Source organism: Juglans microcarpa x Juglans regia, chromosome 6D (assembly GCF_004785595.1).
Source record: "Juglans microcarpa x Juglans regia isolate MS1-56 chromosome 6D, Jm3101_v1.0, whole genome shotgun sequence".
Classification (NCBI taxonomy): domain Eukaryota; kingdom Viridiplantae; phylum Streptophyta; class Magnoliopsida; order Fagales; family Juglandaceae; genus Juglans; species Juglans microcarpa x Juglans regia.
Window position 1 is genome coordinate 37,378,711 of NC_054604.1, and position 27,591 is coordinate 37,406,301.

The 27,591-nt window shown below is 38.0% G+C and overlaps 2 protein-coding genes and 1 long non-coding RNA gene across 4 annotated transcripts in view; 1 reads left to right on the plus strand and 2 right to left on the minus strand.

Moving 5' to 3' along the window:
• Positions 1-122: 122 nt before the first annotated feature.
• LOC121234481 (DUF21 domain-containing protein At1g55930, chloroplastic-like) lies at positions 123-18,921 on the minus strand. Its single transcript, XM_041130424.1, has 14 exons — positions 18,108-18,921; positions 16,627-16,724; positions 16,436-16,529; positions 15,789-15,866; positions 15,519-15,622; positions 14,676-14,757; positions 13,390-13,529; positions 13,238-13,316; positions 13,064-13,127; positions 12,338-12,429; positions 10,234-10,299; positions 8,274-8,390; positions 1,510-1,680; positions 123-600 (listed from the first exon to the last, which is right to left on the minus strand). The coding sequence occupies exons 1-14, from the start codon at positions 18,669-18,671 to the stop codon at positions 361-363; spliced, it is 1,989 nt and encodes a 662-aa protein (XP_040986358.1). The 5' UTR covers positions 18,672-18,921; the 3' UTR covers positions 123-360.
• Positions 13,556-13,806, plus strand: LOC121234482. The gene is made up of 2 exons (XR_005934410.1): positions 13,556-13,679; positions 13,720-13,806. It is a non-coding gene; the product is annotated as an uncharacterized LOC121234482 (long non-coding RNA).
• A 1,067-nt stretch (positions 18,922-19,988) lies between the features above and the next one.
• LOC121235033 (ABC transporter C family member 3-like) overlaps positions 19,989-27,591 on the minus strand; it is a 31,153-nt gene continuing 23,550 nt past the window's right edge. Inside the window, exons 1-10 of one of the 2 annotated variants that reach the window (XM_041131237.1) lie at positions 23,833-26,469; positions 23,585-23,671; positions 22,842-23,492; positions 22,474-22,638; positions 21,707-22,001; positions 21,379-21,593; positions 20,959-21,264; positions 20,734-20,797; positions 20,408-20,647; positions 19,989-20,257 (exon numbers count right to left, since the gene is read on the minus strand). In XM_041131237.1, coding sequence (XP_040987171.1) covers positions 20,151-20,257; positions 20,408-20,647; positions 20,734-20,797; positions 20,959-21,264; positions 21,379-21,593; positions 21,707-22,001; positions 22,474-22,638; positions 22,842-23,492; positions 23,585-23,671; positions 23,833-26,232 — 4,530 coding nt within the window. In that variant the 5' untranslated portion in view covers positions 26,233-26,469 and the 3' untranslated portion in view covers positions 19,989-20,150. Of the gene's footprint in view, positions 20,258-20,407; positions 20,648-20,733; positions 20,798-20,958; positions 21,265-21,378; positions 21,594-21,706; positions 22,002-22,473; positions 22,639-22,841; positions 23,493-23,584; positions 23,672-23,832; positions 26,470-27,591 lie in introns of those variants that run through there. The other variant, XM_041131235.1, reaches the window with a different exon arrangement.

Consider the following 27,591-nt stretch of genomic DNA (forward strand, 5'->3'; position numbering starts at 1 on the left):
TTCACCAAGTTCACTGCTCCAAAGCTCCCTCTACTTCCAACTGAACTTTCAGAGCAAGCATACTGATCTCCAGGTTACAGAGACTCCAATTTTGGCAAATTTAGGTTCGACAAATTCAGTCATGGACGAAACGAATAATTTTGATGATTCAGATGTTGACACATCTCTTCATCTGTGAAAATCTCAAAATGTTCCTTGGTTTCTCACTAAGAGAACCAAGGATTGAATCCCTCCTCCACCATGTATTAAAAAAAAAATCTCAAAATGTTTGCTCATCACAAAATCTAGTTTTTGTTAGTTTGTTCTCTAATCTTTTACCCGATTGTTCTATAAGAATGGGACATATAAACATCGATGTAACTAGTGTCTACTTTGATTATCATGTTCTTCTTCGTGTTCATTTGAGAGGTCATCCTCCGGCCTCCTTGGGAATGAGTCCTCACCATATTCTGTGCTATCAGAGTCCTCATCACCACTCCATTTCTTCTTTATGATTTTGGGAAACAAGCGAGTCATCTCTTTACTCTCCAGCATTTCGTATCCATTGTTTATTCGTTCAAATCGAACAGCACTGACCTTCCTGGCATTTCCTGCAAGTATCTGCACCAAAACAATACGACAATATTACTCTGTTAAAAGCAGCAGATTATTTATGGCAAGGCTTATCTTCACTTTTTTCTATGCTGCTCCATTGCCGAGAGAATGCACACAAGATACAAAAACCTAAAATCTCATAAAGGTATTGCTTATAAAGCTGTTCTGAGATTCCATCTTCTCTTTCTCATGCAGTCAAAAAGAGTAACAAAAAGATTTATATTTCCACCTTGACAACTTGGCTTAAGTTGGTAGGAGGCATCCTCTTCATATCCAGCCCCTATTTACAAATGGTTGAGAATAACAAAAATAATGCTACAAGAGATATATGAAGTCCATCAAAATTTCTTCCGCTGTTTTCCTTCTCCTTTTAAAATGAAAACGACTTTCATCATCATTCAGCAATATTTAATAATGTCTGCATTTAATTTAAGATTCAATGCCCCTAGTTCCAGGTAGATCCAACTTAATCTATAGGTAAACTTATTCTTATCCTTTTAACTGAAAGGAATGCCCAATCAATCTGATTTTAGAATTACCACTGTTTAATTTGCAACCCAAAATCAACTGGGAAAAAATCATGACAGATACCCAGCCTGTCATGAATTTTTCCCAGCCTGAAGCATTACATTGGCTTTGGTTTGCAATTCGGAAAATTCTTAATTCTACCCAGCCTGAAGCATGAATTAAAGTTAGGGTGAAGGGCACTCACTACAGAGACTCAAACAAGGGGACATTGGAACTAACAGCATATGATCCTTCATGAAAAGAAGAGATACGATGGGACAGGGCCAACTCAGTCTATTAGGCAAACTCTCACAAATTAGAAAAGTATATTCTCCTACTTAATCTTGAAGATGTTCAATGTAACAAGTTCTCCAAAGAACAAAAAACACAAAAGAACCCAAACCGTACCTCAAGCTTAAAAATTTGATGCTTTTCCTTCTGATCCCGGTTGTCAGATTTGGACTCATCATTCTCTTCTGGATTTGCCTTCGCAAGGACCACTTTTATTCTCTCACCCGTTCGTGGAATATATCCAAATGCCTCACATATAAAACCTGACACTGTCTCATATTGGTAACCCTGTGTCACCACAGGTGCAAGGTGAGCTCAATGGGAGTTCAAAGCGTATTGGAAATACATGAATACTATGAGTATGATCTAAGATAACAAAATGCTTCTTGTATTGATGTAAGAGATATTAAGTACATAAATAAGAAATGGAAGAAAATACGGTTTATAAAGCATATAGGAAGGTTGCTCAATATTTTTTTTTATAAGTAAGAAAATTTATTAATCCACATAATTAGGCATAGTCCAAGTACACGTGTAGTATACAAGAGAAAAACACCTAATTACAATCCCTGAGCTAGAAAAAGCAGCATAAAAATCATTAAAACTAACCCCTTCCAATACAACAGCAGAGACCCAAAGTAACAACGTATGGAAAAATAAATCTCTAATCCCTCCCAACGAATGTTCTCTATTTTCAAAGCAACGTCACATCCATTTCTCTCATTACATATGCACCACATAAGATATAATGGCACCATCTTCCAAACAACCGCTATTTGACGATTGCCCTATATTCCGCTCCAATAAGCCAAAGGATCCACCACTCTCCTAGGCATCACCCATGCAATATCAAGCCTAACAAAAATCTCATACCATAAAACCTTCACCATATCACAATAGAGAAGAAGATGATCCACCAATTCATCATTCCTTTTACACATAAAGCCCCAATCCATAATACATATATCACGCTTCCTCAACTTATCAATAGTCAAGATTTTCCCATGAGAGGCCAACCCACTGAAAAAAGCAACCTTGAGAGGCACTTTACTTTTCCAAATGCCCTTCCAAGGAAAAACAATAGATGGTTGGGTTGACATAACCTTGTACAAAGATCTAACCGAGAATTTCTTATTCCCGGGATGAATCCACAAAGCATTTTATCCTTCCCCACTACACTCCATGTTCAATGCATACAAGGTGCTGTAAAAATCAGATGTCCCCCACCTCCCAATCCTGAACAGCTCGAATGAACCTCACATTCCACTGCACAAAGCCATTTGAATTGTCCATGTAGTTTGCTACAGAAGCATCCTTATCCAATGCAATCCTAAAAAGATAAGGGAAAGCATCCTTCAAAGCAACATCTCCACACCAAACATCATGCCAAAATCTGATTCTGGATCCCCCACCCACCACAAATATGAAATTGCTAATGCAGTCCTCCCATCCATTCTGAATAAATTTCCATACTCCCACACCATACACTCCTCTCACTTCATTTGAGATCCAACCTCCCCAAATGCTCCCAAATTTAGCATCAACGACAATCCTCCATAGAGCATCCCTTTTTGGTGATACCGCCACAACCATTTCCCAAGTAGTGCCTTACTAAAAATTCTCAGCTTTTTTACCCCCAAACCTCCACGAGATAAAGTGGGTACAAATCTTGTCCCATTTAATTAAATGCAACTTTTTCTCATCTCCCAAGCCTCCCCACAACAACAACACGAAAGATCTTTTCCATTCCATTAGCCACACCTGCAGGCAGAGGGAATAAAGACAGAAAATATGTAAGGAGATTGGATAAAGTGCTCTTAATTAAAGTGAGTCTTCCCCCTTTAGACAAATACATCATTTTCCAACCAGCCAATCTACTCTCTATCTTTTCAATAACACTGTCCCACATTGCCTTGGATTTATGAGGGGGCCCCCAACGGAAGACAAGATACTTCATCGGCAAAGATGACACCTTACAACCCAAGATATCAGCCAAGTCCCCAATATTACGTACCAAACCAACAGATACCATTTCAGACTTTGACAAATTCACCTTAAGGCCTGAAACAGTTTCAAAACAAAGCAAAATGGCATGCAATGAACGAATCTGATTAGGATACAGCTCACAAAGAATTAAAATATTATCAACGAAGAGAAGATGTGAGACATTTAAGCACCCAAGCAAAGAACCACCCACTGAAAAACCAGACGTAAAACGCCCATCCACCACTGCCTACAACATTTTGCTTAGCACATCCATTACCAAAACAAAGAGAAATTGAGATAAAGGATCCCCTTGTCTCAAACCAGGGGAACTATTATAGAAACCCACAGGGGTGCCATTAACCCAAACCGAAAATCTAACAGTAATGATACAATGGTTCATCCAGTTGTAACACCTCTCCCCAAAACCATACTCTTTTTTTTTAAACAAATTTTATTGATCAAAGAATAGGCAAAGCCATACACATAGTTCTAGAACAATAAAAACAAAAGCATGCCTTAAGCTACGTAGGTACATTATAGACAAGAAAATCATGCAGGTCCATGCCATTGAAATCAACAGCAATGGCCCAAGTACAAAGTGTTCTAAAGAAAAAAACTTTAAGCTCCTCCTGAGATCTCTCATTGTCTTCAAATGTCCTGTCATTATGTTCCTGCCATAAACACCGCATAATACATATAGAGATCATCTTCCATACATCTTTAATCTGTTGCATGCTTCTTAGATTTGTCCAGCTGGCCAGCAACGCCACCACTGTCTCTGGCATAGTCCGAGACAAGTCTAATCTACTAAACATCTCATTCCATGATACCTGAGCAGTCTCACAATGTAGTAGGAGATGGTTTACAGACTCTCCCCCTACTCTACACATGCAACACCAATCTACAATGATTACCCTTCGTTTCCTCAAGTTGTCGATTGTGAGAATCTTCTCCAACGAAGCTGTCCACACAAAAAACGTTGCTTTGGGAGGCGCCTTATGTCTCCAAAGCCTTCTCTACGGAAACTGAGTTTGGGGTTCTTGTGTGAGAGCCGAGTAAAAAGAGTGAACCGAGAATACCCCTTTACAATTGGGTATCCACCACATTAAGTCTTCCTGCCAAGTGCTTGGTAATATAAAGTACAAAAGGCTGTAAAAATCTGCAAATCTGCTCATTTCCCAATCTTGTGCCTCCCTACTAAAGGTGATGTTCCAACGAATCTGCCCCCAGATATCTCTCCAGAATTTAATCCTTGAGCCCTCACCCAAAAGAACTCTAGTGTGTCTACTCAAGACCTCCCATCATCTTCGAATGTATTTCCACAAGCCCACTCCATACGCCCCCCTTCTTTAGTGCACCATCCCCCCCTTCAAAAATAAATCTCCATATTTGCTCTCAATCACCAATTTCCACAAGGCTTCTGGTTCCTTATGATATCTTCACAACCACTTGCCAAATAATGCCCGATTAAAGGTCCTCATACTTCTGATGCCCAAACCACCATTAGAAATGGGGCGGCATATCGTCTCCCACTTGACTAGGTGAAACTTGAACTCCTCCCCCACTCCACTCCACAAGAAATCACATTGGAGTTTCTCAATTCGAATCGCTACACTTGTAGGTATAGGAAACAGGGATAAAAAATATGTTGGTAAGTTAGATCAAGTACTTTTTATCAACGTAATCCTACCACCTTTTGAAAAATACATAATTTTCCATCCCGTCAGACTCCGCTTTACTTTCTCAACCACTGTGTCCCATATAGAAGACGCTCTCGAAGGAGCCCCCAACGGAAGGCCTAGGTAAGTCATGAGAAGTGAAGCTATCTTACACTCCAACGTGTTGGCCAACTGTCGTAGATTGAGAACACCTCCAATGGGCACTATCTTTGATTTGTCGAAGTTCACTTTCAAACCGGATAATGCTTCACTTGTCTTAGGCCTCGTGTGCTATGAAAAAACCCAACTGTATTGCAATTTATCAACACTGAGAATTTTGTCGTTGATATGCACCAATGGATCAATGACCACCACCTCTCCCCAAAGCCACACCTTCCAAGAAGGTAGAGAAGGAACTCCCAGTTAACGTAATCATACACCTTCTCCATGTCTAGCTTGCAAATGATCCCAGTTGTGCCAGCCTTCAACCTACTATCTAGACATTCATTAGCAATAAGGACCGCATCAAGAATCTGTCACCCTTTTACAAGGAAGAGCAGGTTATCCACAATCATGTAGTAGGTTTCTTTGAGCAGCTCTTAACCAAGCAGGAGGGATGGCACCCTACCCTTGATGGCCTTGCCTTTGACGCCATTGAAGGCAGAGGTTTATGATGTAGTGAGGAAAATGGTTAAAGACAAGACACCAAGGTCTGATGGTTTCTCTGAGTTTCTTTCAAACTTGTTGGGAAGTGATAAAATAAGATCTTAAGTGGGTGTTTCAGGAGCTATTCTTGATGGGAAAATTCGAGAAAAGCCTTAACACCACTTTTTTTTTTTTTTTTTAATAACTGTGGGTGTTCGGGCCAGTTTGAGCGCACCTCGACTAATCCCATAGGGCCCTGAAGTTAACGACTAAGTAAACCTTCAGTGGCCCTAAGGGGACTCAAACTAGTGACCATTGGGGAGCAAACCCAAGGCCGGACCAGCTGAGCTACCCCTTAGGGTTCTTAACACCACTTCTCTTGCATTGATACCAAAAAAGGTAAGGGCCATGGAGGTTAAGGAGTTTCGGCCCATAAGCTTAGTGAATGAGGTTTATAAAATAATTTCCAAAGTGCTGGTGAACCATCTAAGTGAGGTGTTGGGGAAGATCATTACAAAACCCCAAAACCATATCTACCAAGAATATATTTTTTTTATCAGTCATACCTACCAAGAATATACACCAAAAAGTCCCAATTTACATGATCATAAGCCTTCTTCATATCCAATTTACAAAGAATACTAGGAACACTAGATTTGATTCTACTACCCAAACATCTGTTTGCAATGAGAACCGAATCGAGACATTCTCCCCTTAACAAAAGCATTTTGTGACTTCAAAATGATCTTTTCCATAAGTACGATTGGCGAGAAAATAGGAAGTTTTTCATTATTAAAAATGAAAATAGGAAGTGTTAGGAACTCATCACATAAATGGGCGATTGAAAAGTTATTTCGTTCTTTCTTTTCTTTTTATGATAAGTAAGAAGATTTTTTTTGATAAGTAATGATAAGTAAGAAGATATTTTATTGATATTTCGTTCTTTCTCGTGGGGTGGAATGGGAGAGAAAACTACATTCCATCTTGTTAGTTAGAATAAAGTTTGTTCTCCTGTATCGAATGGAGGTTTATGGGTTCGTAATTTTTCAATAAAGCTTTGTTGGGAAAATGACTATGGAGATATCAATTGGAAGGGTAGTCGCTTTGGAGAGAGGCTATTGATTGGAAATATGGTAGTGCTTGGGGGGTTGGTGCTCTAATGAGGTAAGGGGGGCTTATGGTGTGAGTCTTTGGAAGTTCAATAGAAAAAGGTTCGGAGAGTTTTGTTAATCATGTTAGTTATGCTGTTGGAGAGGGTTCTAGGATCGGTTTTTGGTTTGATATTTGGTGTGGTGATCGTGCCCTCAATAGGGTGTTTCCAGCTATTTTTCGTTTGGTTTCTGATCAGCATGCATCTGTTTCTGATTTGCTAGTCCGTTCTAATGGATATTGTCTGTGGGATGTCTGTTTCACTAGAGCTGTTCAGGATTGGGAAATTGATGAGGTTTCAGCTTTTTTCAGTTTTTTATACTCTTTGAGACTTGGTGGTAATGATGGGGATAGGATGTTGTGGAAGTCCAAGGGGAGTAAAAATTTTACGGCATGTTCGTATTAAAAGCTGTTTATTGTTCAACATAGTCCTCATTTTCCTTGGAAACGTATTTGGAGGTCTCATGTGCCTTCCAAAGTTTTTTTTTTATATATATATATATACACACATATGGACTGCTTCTCTTGGAAAAATTTTGACGACTGATAATTTGAGGAAGCGCAGTCTTATTGTTATGGATTGGTGTTTCATGTGTAAAAAGCATGGGGAATTGGTAGATCATTTACTTTTGCTGGAGTTTTTTTGTAGAATCGGGTTGGCTTGGGTGATGCCTTTGAGAGTGGTTGATCTTCTTGTGTGTTGGAATGGGCTATATGGTTGCTCTCAAGTGGATGCGGCTTGGAAGATGGTTCATTTGTGTCTTATGTGGTGTATTTGGATGAAAATGAATGAGTGGCGTTACAATGACAAGGAGCGTACTTTGGAGGAACTTCTGATTTTTTTTGTGCACTCTTTATTGCTTTGGTTTTCTGTTTTAGTGATTAACAGAGCTTCTGCTCATGATTTTTTGTTGTCGTTTTCCGCTTCTTAGAATGTATTTAGGTGTTCTCTTTTTGTATACTTCTTGTGTACATGGGCATCACCTATTTTATTCGATTTAATAAAATTGTCTTTCTTACTTGTAAAGAAAAAGTCTATTTCCACCCATGATGAAATATTTATATGATTCTGTACAGCTTTGAAAAAATTATCTATTACTACATTGTTTAAACCTAACGACTTAAAAACATTGGCAAAATATACCCGTTAGGGTACAGCCTGGTGATCAAATGGTGGGCTAAGGATAAGCAGTAGAATTAGACACCCCAGTTCGATTCTGCACTAGGAGTTCCCTTAAGTTACTTGATACATGGTTATGACAGGTCGGGTCATGTATTCAGGGTTTACTCCTCAGGGGAGAGTCCAAAGGCCCTGCTTTGGTGAGGTTCCACATTATTAAAAAAAAAATCGGCAATATATCACAAATACTGGTCGGAAATAACAAATAAATGGCTGGAATAGATATCAGAATAATTAGTAAAATACACAAGTATGCAATATACCTCCAGCATCTTGATATTTAGATCTTCAGAAAGTTGATCAATAGAAGTGTTTGCATCCACATCAAATATTCCCTCTGCTCGCATTACAATGTAGCCGGTTTTCTTCTGAATCTCTTCCTGGTACATTGCAAACCAATAATTTTTTTTTTTTGATAAGTAAACGGTAGTATAAATAAGAATAGGCCAAGCCCAGGTATACAAGGTGGAATACAAGAGAAAGGACCTATCTAGTTGCTAAAAAAGAAAGAAGAAAATCGTGTACAGTTAGGCCATTAAAATCTACAGCACTAGCCCACAGAAGTAAGGTGCGGACCTGCGGTAAAATAAAATTCTAAGATCCTCTATTGTCCGCTCCTTATCATCAAATGTCCGCTCATTACGCTCCCGCCATATGCAAACCAATAATTTTTTGATAAGATATTGCAAATAAAGTAATGATAATATGGGAAAAATATATGCCAATGACCTCATTGGCATCGGCTTTTCACCAATAGGACATGACCTTCAGAAATTGTTTGCATTCAGGTTCAAACCTTAGACCTAGGTGGAGCATACCCCTAAGACCAAGGCCCTACCACTTAAGCCAACCCCAGGTGTTAGGGATACTTACATCCGACCAATAATGCCTTCTGAAATCCAAATTTCAATAATAATGGAAAAACCATTTACATGCATATGCCAGATTTTATAGACATAAATTCATGGCCAAAAAACCAATTTAGGATGTGCAATATTGGGCATGGCTGATAAGAATCATTCTTTATAAGTAAAACTAGGGCTGGGCTCCGACTCCGTCGGAGTCGGAGTGCTCGTTTCCGACCTCCGACTCCGACAAGAGTCGGAGCCAAATTGGAGCTCCGACTCCGACTCCGAATTGGAGTCGGAGTCCGACTCCGATCGGAGGTCGGAGCTCCGACATCCTATCGGAGCTCCGACCTCCTAATAAGATCGGAGCTCCGACGTAAGATCGAAGCTCGACGTGCGCTCGACGTGGCGCTCGAGCGGAACTCTTTCAGAGAGGTTCGCTCGACTTCCGCTCGACATGTCGCTCGAGCGAACCTCTCTGGAAGAGGTTTGCTCGACTTCCGCTCGACATGTCGCTCGAGCAGAACTCTTCCAGAGAGGTTCGCTCGACTTCCGCTCGACATGTCGCTTGAGCCAATGTTCAATACAACGTGTGCTCGACTTGCGCTCGACAGCTCGCTCGAGCGCAAGTGTACAGTAAAAAAAATTTCGGAGTCGGAATCGGAGCTTCTTGGAGCTTCTTGGAGCTCCGACTCCGACTCCGAATACATATTCGGAGCTACTCCGAATTCCGACTCCGAATTCCGATGACTCCGACCTTTGTCGGAGTCGGAATCGGAGCGGAAGTCGGACGGAGTCGGAATTTTCGGAATTTTGCACACCCTAAGTAAAACTAAAGCTACTGTGCAGCAGCTGGGAAGCATCAGTTTATAATGCTATCAATTACCAGGCATTACTTGACCCAGTACTGCCCCTTGATACAACAATGCCACAGCCTGATAAAGCCACCAAATATACTACAAAATAATCAAATGTGGAATGCTAAAATATCGTTTCTCAAGAGTGCCCATATCTCACAACCTCCACAAAAGAAAATGAAAGGGAATGTCTTCTTATTCATGAACAAGAGCCAATTGGCTAAGATACAAGTGAGCCAAATGCATTAATACTGATCAATGTTGGAGAAAGTAAAGAATTATGGCCTTGGCGCTTTACTCTTAAGTGCGCTTCTACCGACACCGATTCTAATATTTTATGGAATGTATTAAATGCTAAAATTCTGAACTCTTCCAATACTCTTCCATCTAGATTTTTGTGTTGTATGAATCCAAAGCTTTGTAATTGCAAATAATCATCAGAGAAGAGAATACATACACTCATTGAGAAAAAGCGTTTAATTATATAAAAAATTGCTGACAAGCATAGTGAGCTTTACCTTTGAATCAATTTCATCGAAGATTTCACCAACAATCTCCTCAACCACATCTTCCAGGGTAACAATCTGTATGCATCATAAACAAAAACAAATTAATACAGGTTAGAAGTGCATTGTGTTGCGGCATTGTTCCGCAATTGATCATGCAAGCTGTAAACAAACTAAGAGGTAAGTCAAATTTTATGATCACATATCAGTTAGTGGGAAACTCATCTGTATTTTTTTCAATCTTGGAACACCTCCTTTTTTATTTGTTAAGCATACATTATCAAATCATCAAAAGGTGGTGCAAACAAGTACATTGGAAGCATGCAAGAGAAGCACTGAAGAAAAAAATTGAAATCTATATGGTTTTTTTTTTTTTGATATATATATATAGGTAATCAAGTTTTATTCATATAAATAGACAAAGCCCAAGTACACAGGGAGTATATATGAGAAGCCCCTAGTTAGAGTTTACAATCGAAAGGAGAAAACCATGGACATTTAGTCCATTTCAAACAATGGCCCCCACCCATAAGAACAATGATTTAAAAAAGAAAACTTTTAGCTCATCCACTGTTCTCTAGCGATCTTTGAAGCTTCTAGCATTTCTCTCCTACCAGATGCACCAACACATACATATAGGAACTATTCTCCACATGGCTGCCACTTGTGAGTTACCGTGAAGGCCTCTCCAGCTTGCAAGGAAATCCACCAATCTAAGAGGCATGACCCAAGACAATCCAATTCTCATGAAAAAATATCCCACGTGGTCCTGGCCACCTAGCAATGTAAAAGCAAATGATCTACTGATTCACCATTCTTCTTACACATACAACACCAGTCCAACACCATTACCCGGCGTTTCCTAAGATTATCTATGGTAAGGATCTTGTCCAATGATGTTGTCCATATGAAAAAAGCTGCTTTTGAATGAGCTTTCGTTTGCCATATACTCTTCCAGGCATTGGAGACCGAAATGCTTCAGCGTTTTGTAGATGAGGGGGTGGCAGAGTTGCTGGGAGGCCTAGAGCACTGCTAGAAGCCACAAATACTGCCATCCGAGTCTTATGTGCCGGCAGCGAACCGCAGTTCCATGCTGTCTACTGTTCCAAGGCCGGGAAAAAATTTCCAGTCAAGAAACAACAGTCTGTTCTTACTGAAAGTGCAAAATCAGTGGGAGAAATGGGGGAGGTCGAAATAGAAGGAACACTGGTTTTATTTGAGTCTAACAAGGGCGGGATTATGCAATCACTGACAACAAAGGTGATTGAAGGGAGGGAGGATAATGGGAGGGGCAGGTCATCTAAGGAAGAGCCTATTCCTCTAAACTCCTTTCATCCCATTGTGTCAGAGTGGGTAATCTAGAAAGCTATGGAGATTAAGCACTCTCTAGGGATTACATGTGAGGGTTTCGAAGCTGAATTTATGGCGTTACTTACAGTCATAGAGGCCGGGAATGCACAATCCAAAGCTGATCCATCCCTTAATTCGGCTAAAAAAAAGGGAAAGAAAACTCAAGAGGCATACATGGGCAATGAATGATGATGGTGGAGAGGAGCTCTAACCCGGAGCGTGTCAAGGGGAGGAGGGGTAAGATGGTTGCTTTATGAAGCCAAAAATAATATCATGGAATGTAAAAGGGGCTGCATGAACATAATAAACGGCTCCAAGTTAGAAACTTACTTCGCCAATGGAAGGGGGACATTATTTGCTTACAGGAGACTAAGTTGGAAGTTATTACAAGAAAACTAGTCCGAACTTTATGGAGAGGGCAACATATAGGGTGGTTGTACTTGCCATCTAAAGGCGCATCCGGGAGAGTCCTAATTATGTTCGATAAAAGGGTGGTGGAAAGGGTAGAAGAATGTGTGAGTGACTTCACTGTGGCTTGCTCATTTATGAACTTAGAAATATATATGGTGACCAGAGCCAGGAAGCAATGTCTATATGACAATAACATGTTTTGGTGTTTCATGGCAGGAATTTCATATTGGTTTTAGATCCTAGCATCTCAATCTCCACTTGCAACTTATTTATCATTTAGTTCCTTGGTGTTCAATGTCAAATAGCAAGATTCAATAACAATTTGTTGGATTCAGAGATCAGAATGTGTACATACTCCCACAGTTCCACCATATTCATTAAGCACAACAGCCATGTGAACCTTCCTGATGCGAAACTCCCTAAGGAGATTCCAGACTAACATTGAATCTGCAGTTTAAGCCACAAACAGGGTCAAGAAACTTATATCCAAACTTCCATATAAACTATAAACATTCAAGGGAAAGAAGATTTAAGCGATATGACAACTATTTGGTTGCTGCTACAGAGCCTTCATTAAAGAGTATGGCATTGCTTTGGCAGTTGACTGCAAGTTCTAGCTGACTCTTAAGTTGTGTTTCTTTCTTAAAATTTTAATTTTGAAGGCATAATGGAGTGATATTCACTTATAAAATAAAATCCCGGGGGGGGGGAGGGGGGGGAGGGGGGGCAACATCCTTTTTTTTATTGGCAAACAAAATTTTATTGATCATAAGAATGGGCAAGAGCCCACACGAGAATACAAGAGCATCACTTATGCATGCTAGTCTAGTGCTACAAGAAAATCATGAAAGTTCATCCTATTATACAGAAAATCTGCAAGAGTGGGGAAACACCTAAAAGTACTTAAGATAGATAAGCATCCCTTTTCAAGTTTGTATTGCTTAAACTTGGAGTCAGATAATATGTTTTACCTGAGGACTCCATCCACGTCTTTTATTCTCTTGCTCTACTATGCATAAAGGGTACAGATCTACCATGCAAATTACTACAACCACAAACTGAAGTAAAATATAATGATTACCAGGCACAAAGTATGCAGGTTTCTGAGCCATCTGTCCGACAGTAGTAGTTTCTAGCTGCTCACCCTTCAAAACCAAACATATTTTAATTATGCACACTAAGAGATTGTGGCATAAATCAATACAGAAAGCAGTTGAAACTCATAGCAGAAGAAACATGAGTAGAACTGGCCAACCTTCTTAACATAATCCAGCAGATCCATAGCATATGCAATACCCACTATATTATCAATACGCTGCTCAAAAACAGGTACCCTAGAAACAGAACTATTATTAGCATATTGCATATTGCAGATTGAAAAAAAAAACACAAGAGTTGTCAATCTACCTTGAATATTGATGAGTCACCCACAAGTTATTAAAATCTAAAAGTGTCGCATTGTCATCAATTGCAACTACATCTACAAGAGGTGTCATCACCTCTCTAACATGAGTATCTTTAATCTCCAATACATTTTCAATCATATCCTGGAAAGGAATTTAGAATAAGAGCGTATTAACCAGAAAACAAAGGAACAAAGCTACAAAAGTTGACAGGGATTACTGGAGTATAGTGAAGAGGTGTGATATAGAACTAAAGGCACATTAATTTCTTTTCTCTCTCTTTTTTTCTGATGAGTAGAAGGCGCATCAATATGTGATTACAGAAATAAAAAAGGTACAGCCTAGCATGTGCACTTCCAGCATTGTCAGAGGCTTTACTTGACGAGTAGACCAAAATGACTCGCTTATATTGCCTACTTATTAAAAAAAAAGTATTCCAAATCGAGTAAGGAGGCTGGTGAATGGGGAACCCACATTGCCTAAAGAGAGAAAATGATTTATTATGAGTCCAAGGGATTCCAATTATAACCTTGACTGTTTTTTTTTTTAGTATAGTTTGGACTTTTCTTGGGTCGCAGCAAATGGAATCAAAGTTAATCCAAGCTAGAAGTGTGAAACTTGAGCCTTGACACCTATAATGAAATATCCTGAGAGGATGTAAGAGGGGAAGATTGTAATACCCTGGATTGAGTATAAACCGATCCCACCTTACCTACGAGGAAATAGTTCTTTCCCTCTAAGATGATTTCAATAGGCTCAAATTATAACTTTGACTAATCCTTTTGGAGTATAAGCTCAAACGTGGCTTAGCTATTTTTTCTTTTTTACAATTAAAATGTGGCTTAGCTTTTCTTGGCTTGTACTCTTCTCTTGGCACTTTGGGCCATGGAAAGCAACCAAATTGTGTCCCTAAATAACTTCGAGATAGATTCTCATTTATCTACACAAATCACGAGGTAAGAATCAAAGACTTGGTGGTGGATGCATTGTGTTGGTCAATTTCTTCACTCTCATTTAGAAATTGCAACACGTAATCATTTATTTTTTGGTCGGTAAACAAATTTTGTTGATTGAAATAGGCATAGTTTGTTGATTGAAATAGGCATAGACCAAGTACATGGGACATATACAAGAGCAACACCTAGTCATGATTGTCTAAAGATACAAGTCATGGAGATTTAAGCCATTGAAATCTATTAAAATTAACCATTGGAATAAAGTAAAGCATTATAATATAGAAAAAAAGGATAACACAAGCGCAATACACTCAACCTTACCCTACTCTATTACCTGTTCTTCCTCCTCAATTGCCCCACTCAACTCTGCTCCTCGCAACATCAATTTCAACTCCTCTTCAGTTACATATGGTTTGCTGATATAATAAAAGTTGAAAAAAGCAAAGCATTTCAATAAAACCTACTCACAACAAATACACAATTTCCTCTAGGCTTAATCCCCATTGTCTGTTTCAACCTACTTTTTTTTAGGAGGGGGAAGGGTAAGGGTTACCCAAGAGACTAACCTTTTTCATAATTAAGACGTAACTAAGTTTCTTGTTGCTAAGGACACATAGTGATAAGGATTCGTTTTACCTGTTTACATTGATTTTGCTTGGAAATATAATGAATATAATGAAAAGAAAAAAAGATGTAAAACTCTGTGTCATTACAACATTGAGCTCTCAAAACGTAGTCCTACTGTACCAACTTATAAACACCACCACTAATTCTTTAGATGAGAAATATACATTCAACCTCCCCTAGATCACCACCATCCACATTCTGATTCTGAATTCTTTTGTGCTCCTTAATACACAGTACCTTGAATAAATCACGATGCAAATTACCACCAACATAAACAGATTCTATAGAAAAATAACAACTATTTACAAAAATAAAATAAGATCATCAAGCCACACCAGCAAAACACAAATCAGTACTCCTCGTCTGATATTTATGATGTTCTTTTATTTTTTGTAAACTTGTCCAACCTCATTGAAATGAAAAAATATATATTTTATATGAAAAATAAGTAGAAAACTGAATAAATGTTTTGAAAAATGATGTACAAGGTAAAAAGTACACTATGAAAGGGAAGTTGCTAAGAGATCAAGATGTGGTTAAGAAAGCGCACCTTCTTCCTTTTAAGCCAAGGATTTTTAGCATCCCCATAGATAAATATGTGACAACTCTTCCCACAGGATATAATACCAATGAAAGCCATGCCACTGGTCTGACCTAGAAGCATTGCAAATAAAATATTGTTACATATAACAGATGTACAACTGGTGGCTCCTGCTGAGCCAAATAACAGAACAGCAAAAACAAATTATGGGCATCTTTAATTACATATTTATATATGAATTATACTTAGTTTTTTCTTTTTTCTAAATCCCAAACTTACCACAAACCTAGCAACCTCTGTAGCATTATGAACAGCTATACTTTTCGGAGTGATTTCCGTGAGGAGCAAAATGGCTACCTAGAATCATAAAGGAAGGACAGACTTCAATATCCAATCTATGAGAAACATACAAGAAAAAACTAGAAAAAGAAAAAGATTAGAGGACAAAATCCAAGAAAAAAAATGCTATCATTTTGTATAGGTAATGATAGCATTTTTTCTATAAAAAATGATAGCATTTAATCAGTAATTATAACAAAATACCGACTAAATTCTTAGGTGCTCTCTCTCTCTCTCTCTCTCTCTCTCCAAAATTTAGTTCCCACTTCTCCAAATGCTTCTACCATTGTTAAGTTAGCAAGTCTATCAAATAACAGGTATTGATGATATTAAAAAAACAAAAACAAAGACGAACTTAACAACCTAGTGGGCTTGGATTTATATGAGATATTGAATGACGCAGTCTTCAGCACTAATTATATGCTCCAAGTTATTATTATAATTAAACACTCAACCTTCATACTACATGCTAAATCACTAGCAGTCTCGAAATATTAAACGGATAGGAAAATGCGAATTTGATAATTTAATCATATTTTCAAACACTACATCTCCCATTGATCAAACAACGAGACATTGGGACATACAGTCATTACTCCAGTTGCTGCACTAACACCAGCTTCGCCAAATATTGCTGTTGCGGCTTCTGTGACTAAGGCAGTTGCTCCAATATTGACAACACTGATTACATATATAGAATCCAAATGACAAAAAAACTGTTCAATTCAAACCAAGAAAATTGAATTCTTAACACTGAGAACCATGAAAAGGTCAGTACGTTGTGCCAATTAGTATCGTAGTTAGGAACCGTGTGACATCACTGTGAAGCTTTCTGAAGACTCCATTTTTAGGCTCCTTTTCAGCCAACTCACGCACCTAATACAGATTGATGAAAATTATAATAAGCTATATTATTTTCAATAAATAAGACAAAATTTTTTTTTTTTTTTTGATAAGTAAAAATAAGACAATTTTATTGACGAGCAAAACAACGCTATCTGAGTACACTAGAAGTATACAATTGATACACCAAGCTAAAAAGAGTAAACAGATCATTATGAAAACCGAAACTGGAAAAACATAAGGATGCTGCCATTCCAATGATAAAAGGATCTAAAATGAAAAGAGAACATCAAGCTACATGCACATATAAGTAACCAGAATTATTTTTTAGAAAAAAAATATCTGCCACATGGTTTGAGGATACGAGAATAAACTTTTAACTTGGTATTCACTTTCTAAAAGATTAGGTAGCTTCAAAACCAGAGAATTTTGTATTTCATATGCATAAAAGAAGTCAACTTTTAACTAGGTCAACTCTCATGTGTGAAGTTGAGTTCCTTACCAAATGAAATAAGCACTTTTAAGCTACAAAGTTGTATAGCCTAAATGTAAAATCAATCTTAAGTCCACATGCAGATCTCACAATATATTCTACCAACCAAGATGATGCTAAGAAGGGTGGTCAATTTTCAAGCAAATTGGAGAGGCCTTCATGGCAATCCACAGATTGTAGCAATCTGGAAGATGGTCCAGATATGTCTATGGTGTCATTGGTGTGCTTTATTGTCCAAATCTTGGATTTATATACAAGGATCTTAATACACGGTAAAATGACAATACATTTACGTTTTGCCTTGCTTATTAAGACTATGTTAGTGAACTTCATAAGAGGGTAATACGAAAATTGCATAAACTTGACAGGATGCTTATAAAGTTTTTTTTCTTTTTTTTTTTTTTTTTTAATCAAAGTATTTTATTCATAAAAGTAGGCAAAATCCAAGTATAAAGGAAGTATACAGGAAAAACCTAACTAGAGTTTATAAAACCTAACTAGACTTTTTTTTTTTATAAGTAAATGATAATGTTATTAATAAAGAATAGGTAAAGCCCAAGTCCACAAGATGATATACAAGAGATAAGGCCTATCTAGATTACAGTATTAGAAACTAGAAAGTCATGAAAAGTCAGGCCATTAAAATCTAAAGCTATGGCCCATAGAAATAAAGTACGAAAAAAATAGTTCGAAGTTCCTCTAGTGACCGCTCCTTATTTTCGAAAGTCCGCTCATTCCGCTCTTGCGCACCACATAATGCAGAACGGAATCGGCTTTGATTTGTGAGACTCCTCTCAGGGATGCTTATACAGGGATGCTTATAAAGTTAATTCTAAGACATGCGGAAATGCCTTAGTTGCGACAATAATTATTAGCATTTATAACACAAAGAATCACTCAGTACTAAGGATTAGACCAAGTACCTTCCAAGGCCAAAGCGTAGTAATTGAAGTCTCCGCCATGGAGAAAAACGCCGATAGACCCAAAAGCGCTGCCAAAACCAGACCCTGCTCTTTGAAAACCCGAAGAATCTCTGACGTCTTCGGCCACGCATTCCTCAACAACAAAATGCTTTTCCCAGTAACGCCATAACCAGCATTGACCGCACCTTCCATTGCAAACACTCTCCTACACCCAAACGCTAAACCCGCACAAATCATTGCCACCAAAACAATCCGGCGCTTCACCAACTCTGTAAAAAAGTCTAAATTCACACCTTTACCACACAAACTCTCACTATCTTCACCCAAAAATTCCAAACCATCTCTGCGTAAAAACAAGTCGTTTTCCTTATATCTAGCACTAAAACAGCTACTAAAACCACACGGACCAATGCAATTCAAAGATAACCGAGATGGGTACCGATTATTTTTCTCCAAGATCTTTACCGGAAATCTCATGTGCCGATCAAAGTAAGACAGCAAACACGATGATTTCGTGCCGGAAATGAAACTTGTCGCATTGAAAATAGAAGATTCCAGCGCCATGAAACCAAAAATTCAGAACCAAAAAAACTAAAGGGTATATTGGAATAATAGAGTTAAATGAGCATATTTCAAGTTCTTTATAGCTGCCGAACCATAAAATAGTTAAACAAAAGCACTCACAAAACAGAAAAAAAAAAAAATGTTATGGAAAGGTTTTAAAGAGAATTTAATAGGGTGAGAGAGAAAGGAGGCGGAAGTTGGGGCATCATGGATTAAGAGAAACCCTACAGCGGGGTTGTGGTGAGATTGAGGGTGCGTTTGGTTACCAAACTCACCTCAACTCATCTCAACTTATCATTACAACTTTTTCAAATTCCAATACAAAATATAATAAACAATTCAACTTTTTCAAATTTCAAAATAATAATAATATTAAAAAATAATATTCTAACAATATTTTATCATCACAACTCAACTCACTTCAACATCCACACACACCCTGAGAGTTGCCAGCAACATGTTGGTTGTTGGAGACAACGGAGAGCTCGCTCGAGTGTTTTCTTTTCAGACAGAACAGAAGAAGGGAATTGTTTAACAGAAGAAGGAATTGTAATGTTATCCTGTGGGCATTAAGGCTTCGTTTAGTTACCTAACTCCTCTCAACTCATCTCAACTTATCATTACAATTTTTTCAAATTCTAATACAAAATATAATAAACAATTCAACTTTTTTAAATTCTAAAATAATAATAATATTAAAAAATAATATTCTAATAATATTTTATCATCTCAACTCAACTCAACTCAACTCAACTCACTTCAACATCCAAACACAACCTAAAAGAAGACCAGCCCAGTTTAGTTTTTTTAATTATAAAAAGATATAATTTGTTTAAAAGAACTAAAATTTTCACATGGTAGTCAGATAGTCCTATTAACTGTCACGTGTTTTTCATTATTGGTAGCAAATGGAAAGTTACAAAAGAGGAACTTCATTCAGACGACCTCAACTACTCTCATTATTATTTTTTATTTTATTATTATTTTTCACCTAATTTTTTACTATTCATTACTTTTTATTTACTATTTATTATTCTATTATTACTTTTTTACTACTATTCACAAATATTCTCAACACTTTTTAAGTATTCTCACTACCCAAACGTAGCTTAATCACACAACGTATCTCGAATAAATATTGCACAATGAGCAAATTTCAAAACTAGTTAGCTATATTAATTGACTTTTTTTTTGAAAGAGCTTGCACAAAAATTCTTCCCACAAATATTTTAAACCCGCGCTTTTCAATTTATGAACTTTCAATTTCAATACCATTAACCATAGAACAAAGAAAAGAAACATTATTGCACAATGAGATACAATAAAATTCCATTGAATCATATTCATACATAGGCTTCATTTTCAAGCATAAAAAGTTACAACTTTTATTACAACTTTTGTTACATTATTGCACAATGAGACACAATAAAACCATTAGCTGTCGTATCCTACCTTAAACTGACATCAGCTGCTTGGCCATTAAAAACCGGAATTCGACCGCACAGAATACTCAGCCACAAGTTGAGCAAAAGACGATGACTTGTTTTTAAGCAATCTTGCTGGAGAATCATATTCCTCAATAAGCCCTGAACCAAGATTACAGAAAAATTAGCTTCAGGCAATCAGATTACAATGAAATCATTCAAACCATGATTCCATGAAAATATGGTGTGTAGGAAGAAATCATATGAGCCAAAAAAAAAAAAGAGAGGAAGAAATCATATGGCCATACTAACCATTATTTAGAAGCAAAACCATGTCACTATCAATAACGGAAGTTATCCGATGTGCAATGGTAATGACAGTACAGTCGGAAAAATGTTGCCTGAGGGTTTCCTGAATCAGATTATCTGTAGCCGTATCGACGGAAGCAGTAGCTTCATCAAGCACCAATACCTTGCTTTTCTTCAGTAGCACACGTCCAAGGCAGACCAGCTGCCTCTGACCCATACTCCAATTCTCTCCATTCTCAGTAACTGCAAGGGCCAATATAATACTTGTAAGCAATAAATTTCCATAATATACTTCAATGCTCTATAAAAGAGAAGCTGAAAAGACAAACCAGCAGAATCTAGTTTTCCCTCTTTCTTCCTGATTTCATCTCCAAGTTGACACTTATCCAGAGCCTGAACAATTAGAGGGGTGAAACAATAAATAGATGAAATAATTATATAAGCAGGTGCCACCCACTGAACATAAATACCAAAAGTAGTGCGTGCATGTTTGCTTATGATGAAAGATTATGAAAAAAATTTCTTTCAATTAACAAAGAAAGAAACCAACCCACCTCCCAAATTTGTTCATCTGCATACTCTTCAAGAGGATCCAGGTTGGTTCGTACAGTCCCTTCAAACATGGTTGGATCCTGAGGGATAATGCTTAGCCTAGACCGCAAATCATGCAGTCCAATCAAGGAGATATTAATGCCATCGATCATTATCTGACCAGCAGTGGGTTCAACAATCCTGAAAAGTGTTTGTATGAGAGTGGATTTACCACTGCCTGTTCTCCCTACAATGCCAGTTTTCATTCCTCCGGGTAATGTGCATGTGAGACCTCGCAAAACAAATGGCATATGCGGGGCATACCGTACCTACATTTTGCCCATTTACATTAGCTGAAACGCCACACATAAAAATCATGGCCATGAACAACCCCATACACAACACCGTAGGTTTTGGGAGTAACAACTAAGAATTTAAAGTACCTGCAGATCACGAATATCAACTTCTCCATGTGATGGCCAAGAATGATCTAGCCGATTTTCTTCGGTCACAAGAGGTGGCTCACTAGGGATGCAAGTGTATTGAAGTATCCTCTCAACTGATATAATTTTGTTCTCAAGTTGGCAAATATTCCATATTACCCAGGCTTGTAACATGTTTAGATTAAGTCCATATGTCACGGCCAAGCCCGCAATACCTTTAGAGAAAGGAAAAAAACAAAGCAACAGATAGGCATTGTTCATGTTCCTTTACAATTTAAATCAAGAGCAAGAAATATTGTTAGTACGACACCAGATGGAAATTACTCACCTGGATCAATGACTCCCTCAGGAATAGAGACTAAGAAGAACAAGGAGAAGGCAAATGTGATTGAAGATAACATATCCAAGCGGAAGCACAACCATTCCATTACACCAGCAATATGAAACTTTGGTCGAGTATATGCATCTGTAAGTCTCATACTTGTGTCACTAAATCTTGATTCTTCATCAAAGCTTCTAATAGTTGTTGAGCCTGAAATTGTTTCAGCAAAATGTTGTATCACCGGAGCTTTGCACACTCCAACTAGTCTTGCTAGCTCTCGGGCAGAAGAAATGTAATATTGCTGCATAAATAATGGTTTGTAAGAACACCTATCTCCACATGAAGATGGTAATGATACATTATAATACACTACACAGCGCATTGGCTTTGATGGATGCTTAATGTTGATAGCTCTTTAAGATAGCTCTAAACCAGAATTTCTGAGGTGCAAAAGACAATACACATTACACGGCATCATCCAGCACCTCGTCAAACATCTATCTTAAGAAAATACATTTTAAACAGGTATTCATTCATCTAGCAACTAGGTGGAAATTTCTACAAAAAAAAGACAGTTGTATTCAGCACAAAGGATTGGCATTTAATACTTTGTTTTTGTAAGTGACAATTAATCTATTAAAGCATGTAGAGGTAAATAAAACGGTATAATGTACACATGCTGATATCGTTGATGCAATTAGAGATGTCAGCTAATTAAGGCATGTTTCGGCATAATATGCAACGGAACTTGCTGACAAAGCCAGGTGGTATACCTGATACCAGATACAGGTTGCAATGACTGGGACAAATATGATGAAAACCTGCCATGCAACTTGAGACATCACAGCAATAATTCCAAGGAGCTGGATCGTTGAGAAGGCAACTGCCCCAGTTTGAGATGCAATGTTCAAATCCAATGCACTTTGGTCCGTAGAAGCCTGAAAGGAAACATAACGAAATTTTAGAATCTTTTTTCGCATGCATTATATCAAATTCAGAGAATGTGCGTGCATGTTTCATGTGAGAGAGGGGGATGGAGACGGAGACAGGATTTCTTAATATGAAGAACAATGCTATATGAAAATTGTATACTACATCCAAGCAATGTATGAAGAAGCACCACAGACGCTTTTCCACTTACTCTATTTAGGATTCGTCCACTAGGAGTGGCATCAAAAAATGACATTGGGGCACGGAAAATGCACAAGTGCATTTTATTGAAGAGTAGAGTAGCTGTCTTGTACCCAGCCGTTACAAGAAACGTGGCCCTCACAAGGATGCACAAGGAACTTCCAATGGCCAAAGCAACATAGACAATTATTAGAGTAGAGTTATCAACTACAGGTTTCACGTCCTGCGAGACAGGAGTTGCCCAGGCCATCCAATAATTGCTTCCAATTTGAAGGAGCTGAAAGAGAACCTGTGCCAGCAATATAAAAGGCACAAGAGCTCCTCCGTACGCCATGGTGATATATTTCCAATAGACTGAAAACCCAACTTTACCTTTCTCTCTCTCTTCTTCTTGAATAATTTGTCCTTTTGATCCAACTATGTCATCAGCTTTACCATCTTTATTATCTTTATTTTCTTGTTTTTGAACAACCCCATTAGTGCTATCCATATTCCCCACTTCCTTCCTCGTACTTGTACTTTCAGAAACTGAACCTGCCTCAGTAGAACCGAGAGCTGACAAAGCTTTCTTATGCGCGCCCACAAGTTCCATAAAGTCGGATCTTGAATTAAGGATATCATCGTACTTTCCAGCTTGAGTAATTCTTCCATCTTTCATGACCTAACAACAATTTATACACAGAGTTTACAGGCAGCCATAATTTTAGCCCATAAATGAAAATCTGAAAAGAAACTAAAATGCGAATGGCTCACGAGGATAAAATCAGCAGCAGGTAAGAACTCCACTTGATGAGTAACATAAATCACTGTTTTTGAACTCAAAAGGCCCAGCAAACATTCCTGCCATATAGAAATAAATGTATTCAGAAAAAGTTTTGGAACCACCACAGTAAACAAAACAGAACAAAGTGCATCGGTAGGTCAACATTAATGACCTTTTACGCATAATAAATTAGAAACAAACCTCCTCCCGATTGAAAATTTATAGGCAGGTAAATTACCTTAAACAGATGGGACCCAGTATGGGCATCCACAGCACTAAAGGGATCATCAAACAGATAGATATCAGCATCTTGGTACAGAGCACGTGCAATTTGGATTCTTTGCTTCTGCCCGCCACTCAAATTGATTCCTCTCTCCCCTATGACTGTCTGATCCCCAAATGAGAGAATTTCCAGGTCCTTCTTCAAGGAGCATGCTTCAAGGACCCTCTCGTATTTTTCTCTTTCCATATCCTTACCAAACAATATGTTCTCCTCTATCTTGCCACTTTGTATCCATGGTGACTGAGCAACATAGGCCTTTGTTCCACACAACTTAATGATCCCAGATATCTTGGGGACTTCTCCCAGGATACATGAAAGCAAACTGGACTTTCCTGAACCAACAGTCCCACAAACTGCAACCCTCATGCCATTTTGCACTTTGAAATTTATATCTTTCAACGTCGGATTAGGGGAAGATAAATCCCAAGAGAAATTCCCATCAACAATCTCTATTGTTGTATCAGAACCACCTCTAGGAAGCTTCTCTATAACATCAGACTGCAAGTCATCAAGACGAAGAAACGACGCAATTCGATCAAGGGACACTTTAGTTTGAACTATCATTGAAATTGTATCAGGAAGATTATAGATGGGCTCCTGAAGAATCCTAAACGTTGCAAGTGCAGATAAGATCTTGCCCGACTCAAGCGGGATCCCCATTAGCATGCAAGCACCAAATGTGACCACAGATACAAATGTCGGGGCACCCCAAAAGACAAACGAGGTCATTGCCGAAGTGTAAACAAATTTCTTCAGCCATTCGGACTCTGTGTTCCTGAGCTCGGTAATTCTAGATAGAAACTTCATCTCCCATCCTTGAAGCTTGAGAATCCTCATGTTCCTCAAAATCTCAGATGTTGCCTTCATCCTTCTATCTTTCGATTCCATTATCTTGTCCTGAAATTTCTCCTGTAATTTTCCCAAAGGAAAATTTGCCAACATAACAAGTATAGTTGCAAAAAAAGCCGCAACTGAAGCAAGCCCAAGATTTTTATACAAGATTAACAACGCAATAGCAACTTGCACAAGGACCATCCATGGATCGTGCAAATACCAAGCGAAGTCACCTACCCTCTCAGCATCAACGGCCATGAAATTGATGATCTCCCCACTAGTGTGACCCTGCTTTGACTGGCATGAAAGGGTCAGACCTTTATTGTAGACCATTGTGACCAACACTGCTCGGACCCTAATTCCAACCTGTTGCACCCTAAAGAACCAGTGCCTCTGTGAGATGCATTCCACAAGTTTTGCAGCAAAAAATATTGAAACGAGAACATAGCCTTCACTCTTGAAGTCCCGCCGCCCATTGAGGTATTGGACAAAAGTGTCAATAAGATATGGCCCGACATAGGTAGCCAGTGTGTATACAAATGCGAGAAAGCCTGTCAAAAGAATTTCCTTCCATGCCATGAAGATTAATACCTTCACCAACTTCAGTGTGGTCACTCCCTTATTTGTACCACACTCTACCTGGAGCTTATTCCTAAAAGTTGGAAAGGCCCCAACTATGCTATCACCAGTAGCAAGTTGAGGAACATCCTCAATGTCTAATGTCTTCTTGTTGCCAGCAGCAATTAGAGAGCCCATCCAAGAGAACGTAAGGATGCTAAAAATCCCAGCATTTGAATAAGGGGTTAGAGTTTCACCCCCTTTAGGCTTATTTGACTCTGCTTCATTAGTTGCACTAGAATCACCATTCAAAAGAGGTTCTTCAAGAAGGGTATCTTCGCCCTCATTCTTCCCAAAGAACCCCACATAACAGAAGAACAGACCCATGACAATGGAGACGATATCGGAAACAAAATACTGAAGAGATAAATTAACGTGTTCTCTGTAAAGAACGATGTCTACAATAAGGCTATAACAAGAAATGGAGAGGTAGAAACCCCACCAAACTCTCAATAAAAACGGGTACTTTGTGTCACCTGAATTAAAGGATGGGGCACGCAAGTAGACACAAACCGCACCCCAAGCGAGGGTCCTAACCGCTAAATCCAAAAGGGTAACAAGCCCTTCCTCAGACCAACCATTTTTATACCAATAAAAGTAATTCAATAAACATAAGACAAGACTAAACATAGAAACACCCAAACAACAAATTAGAGTTAGTTTATAGTACAAACTCCGGGTGTTCTTAAACCTTTCCTTTGGACCTTCACTGTGACCAACCCTGAATTTCTTGGACACCGATGAAATGGTCAGGACAAACAACAAAACCAGGTGTAATGAGCCAGAAAACCCACGTAGGAAAACGGGTTTGAGGAGAAAATCAGTACCTGAGTACAAGAGTGAGGAGTAGTAGTGCAAGAACGAGATTGACGTACCGTGCATTGTCGAAGGAAGAGGTTCCATTTTCCGTTGAGATTTTTGTGGAGGTTTTCTGTGAGACGGATGTGCAAGACTTCGGTGGATTCTATGTTAAGAGCAACAGATATTCTCGTGTTTATATAAGGAAAGAGGTTGCTGGCATGGAGGAATAGAGTCCAAAATTCAAAGAGAGAGAGAGAGTCAAAGGAACCTTTCCTTGAGCGTCGGATAACGTGGTGAGCTGAGAGGTCGGACACTGCAACGAGTGTCCTGCAATGCAAAATGACAAACAAAAGATATTTTGATCGTATTAAAATAAGTCAGTATATTAATTTTCTTGTATATGATTTATTTACCGATCTTTCTCTCTCTTGATATAAATTACGCAAGATTCTTACCCCATCAAATAGATGTTACATTCAAACTCTAACTATTTAATAATTATTCTTAATTTACAACGTCAACTTTTTTATTTGTAATAAAAAAGAAAATTCCAATTCCTGTCTCACCAGTCCCCAAGCTGTGTTAAAGACAAGATGATGATGGCGTTGTGATTTGCATGTGTTCATTTCCTGGTGTACTCAGCAAGCAAATTGACCATTAATCCAGGACCATATAATAAAAAAGAAAATTCCAATTCCTGTCTCACCAGTCCCCAAGCTGTGTTAAAGACAAGATGATGATGTCGTTGTGATTTGCATGTGTTCATTTCCCGGTGTGCTCAGCAAGCAAATTGACCATTAATTCCTGGTGTGCTCAGCAAGCAAATTGACCATTAATCCAGGACCATATATTCTTTAAAGTGCGTTTGGATGTTAAAGTGAGTTGAGTTGAGTTGAGAAAATAATATATTATTAGAATATTATTTTTTAATATTATTAGAATATTATTTTTTAATATTATTATTATTTTATAATTTAAAAAAGTAGAATTGTTTATTATATTTTATGTTAAAATTTAAAAAAATTATAATGATGAGTTGAGATAGTTGAGAGGAATTAAAGATCCAAACAAAACTTAAATATCATTACTGATCTCTCATTTTCTTTTACAAAAGAAAAAAGTAGTCATGCATGCGGACAATGTTTTTAACATTTATTTAATAAATGTCTCTTGAGTCTCGTGAAAAATAACCACTTCAAATTAATAATTTATTAATTTATATATATATATATATATATATTTTTTGTGGGTGGGGAAGTGGGATTTTAAGTACAATTTTGGAACTTCGATGCTTAGAAACGAGAAAAATAAATATTATAATAAAAATTGAGAAATAATAAATAAATAAATAAAAATTGAAATGTTAACACTTTCAATATTGTGAAAGATTATGATATAAAGTATAAATTGAGGCGGTGGAAAATGGTAGTGGGGGGAGTGGGGACACCAGACGATGTTTGA

What these genes read in the sequence shown, in the direction of transcription:
- LOC121234481 (XM_041130424.1), bottom strand. Translation starts at nt 18,671, where the DNA reads ATGGCGCTGGAATCTTCTATTTTCAATGCGACAAGTTTCATTTCCGGC. An exon ending in CAGAGGTTGCTAGGTTTGTG is followed by an intron (nt 15,623 to 15,788) that starts GTAAGTTTGGGA and finishes CAATGCTTCTAG; the next exon opens with GTCAGACCAGTGGCATGGCT. An exon ending in AATATGGTGGAACTGTGGGA is followed by an intron (nt 10,300 to 12,337) that starts GTATGTACACAT and finishes TGATGCATACAG; the next exon opens with ATTGTTACCCTGGAAGATGT.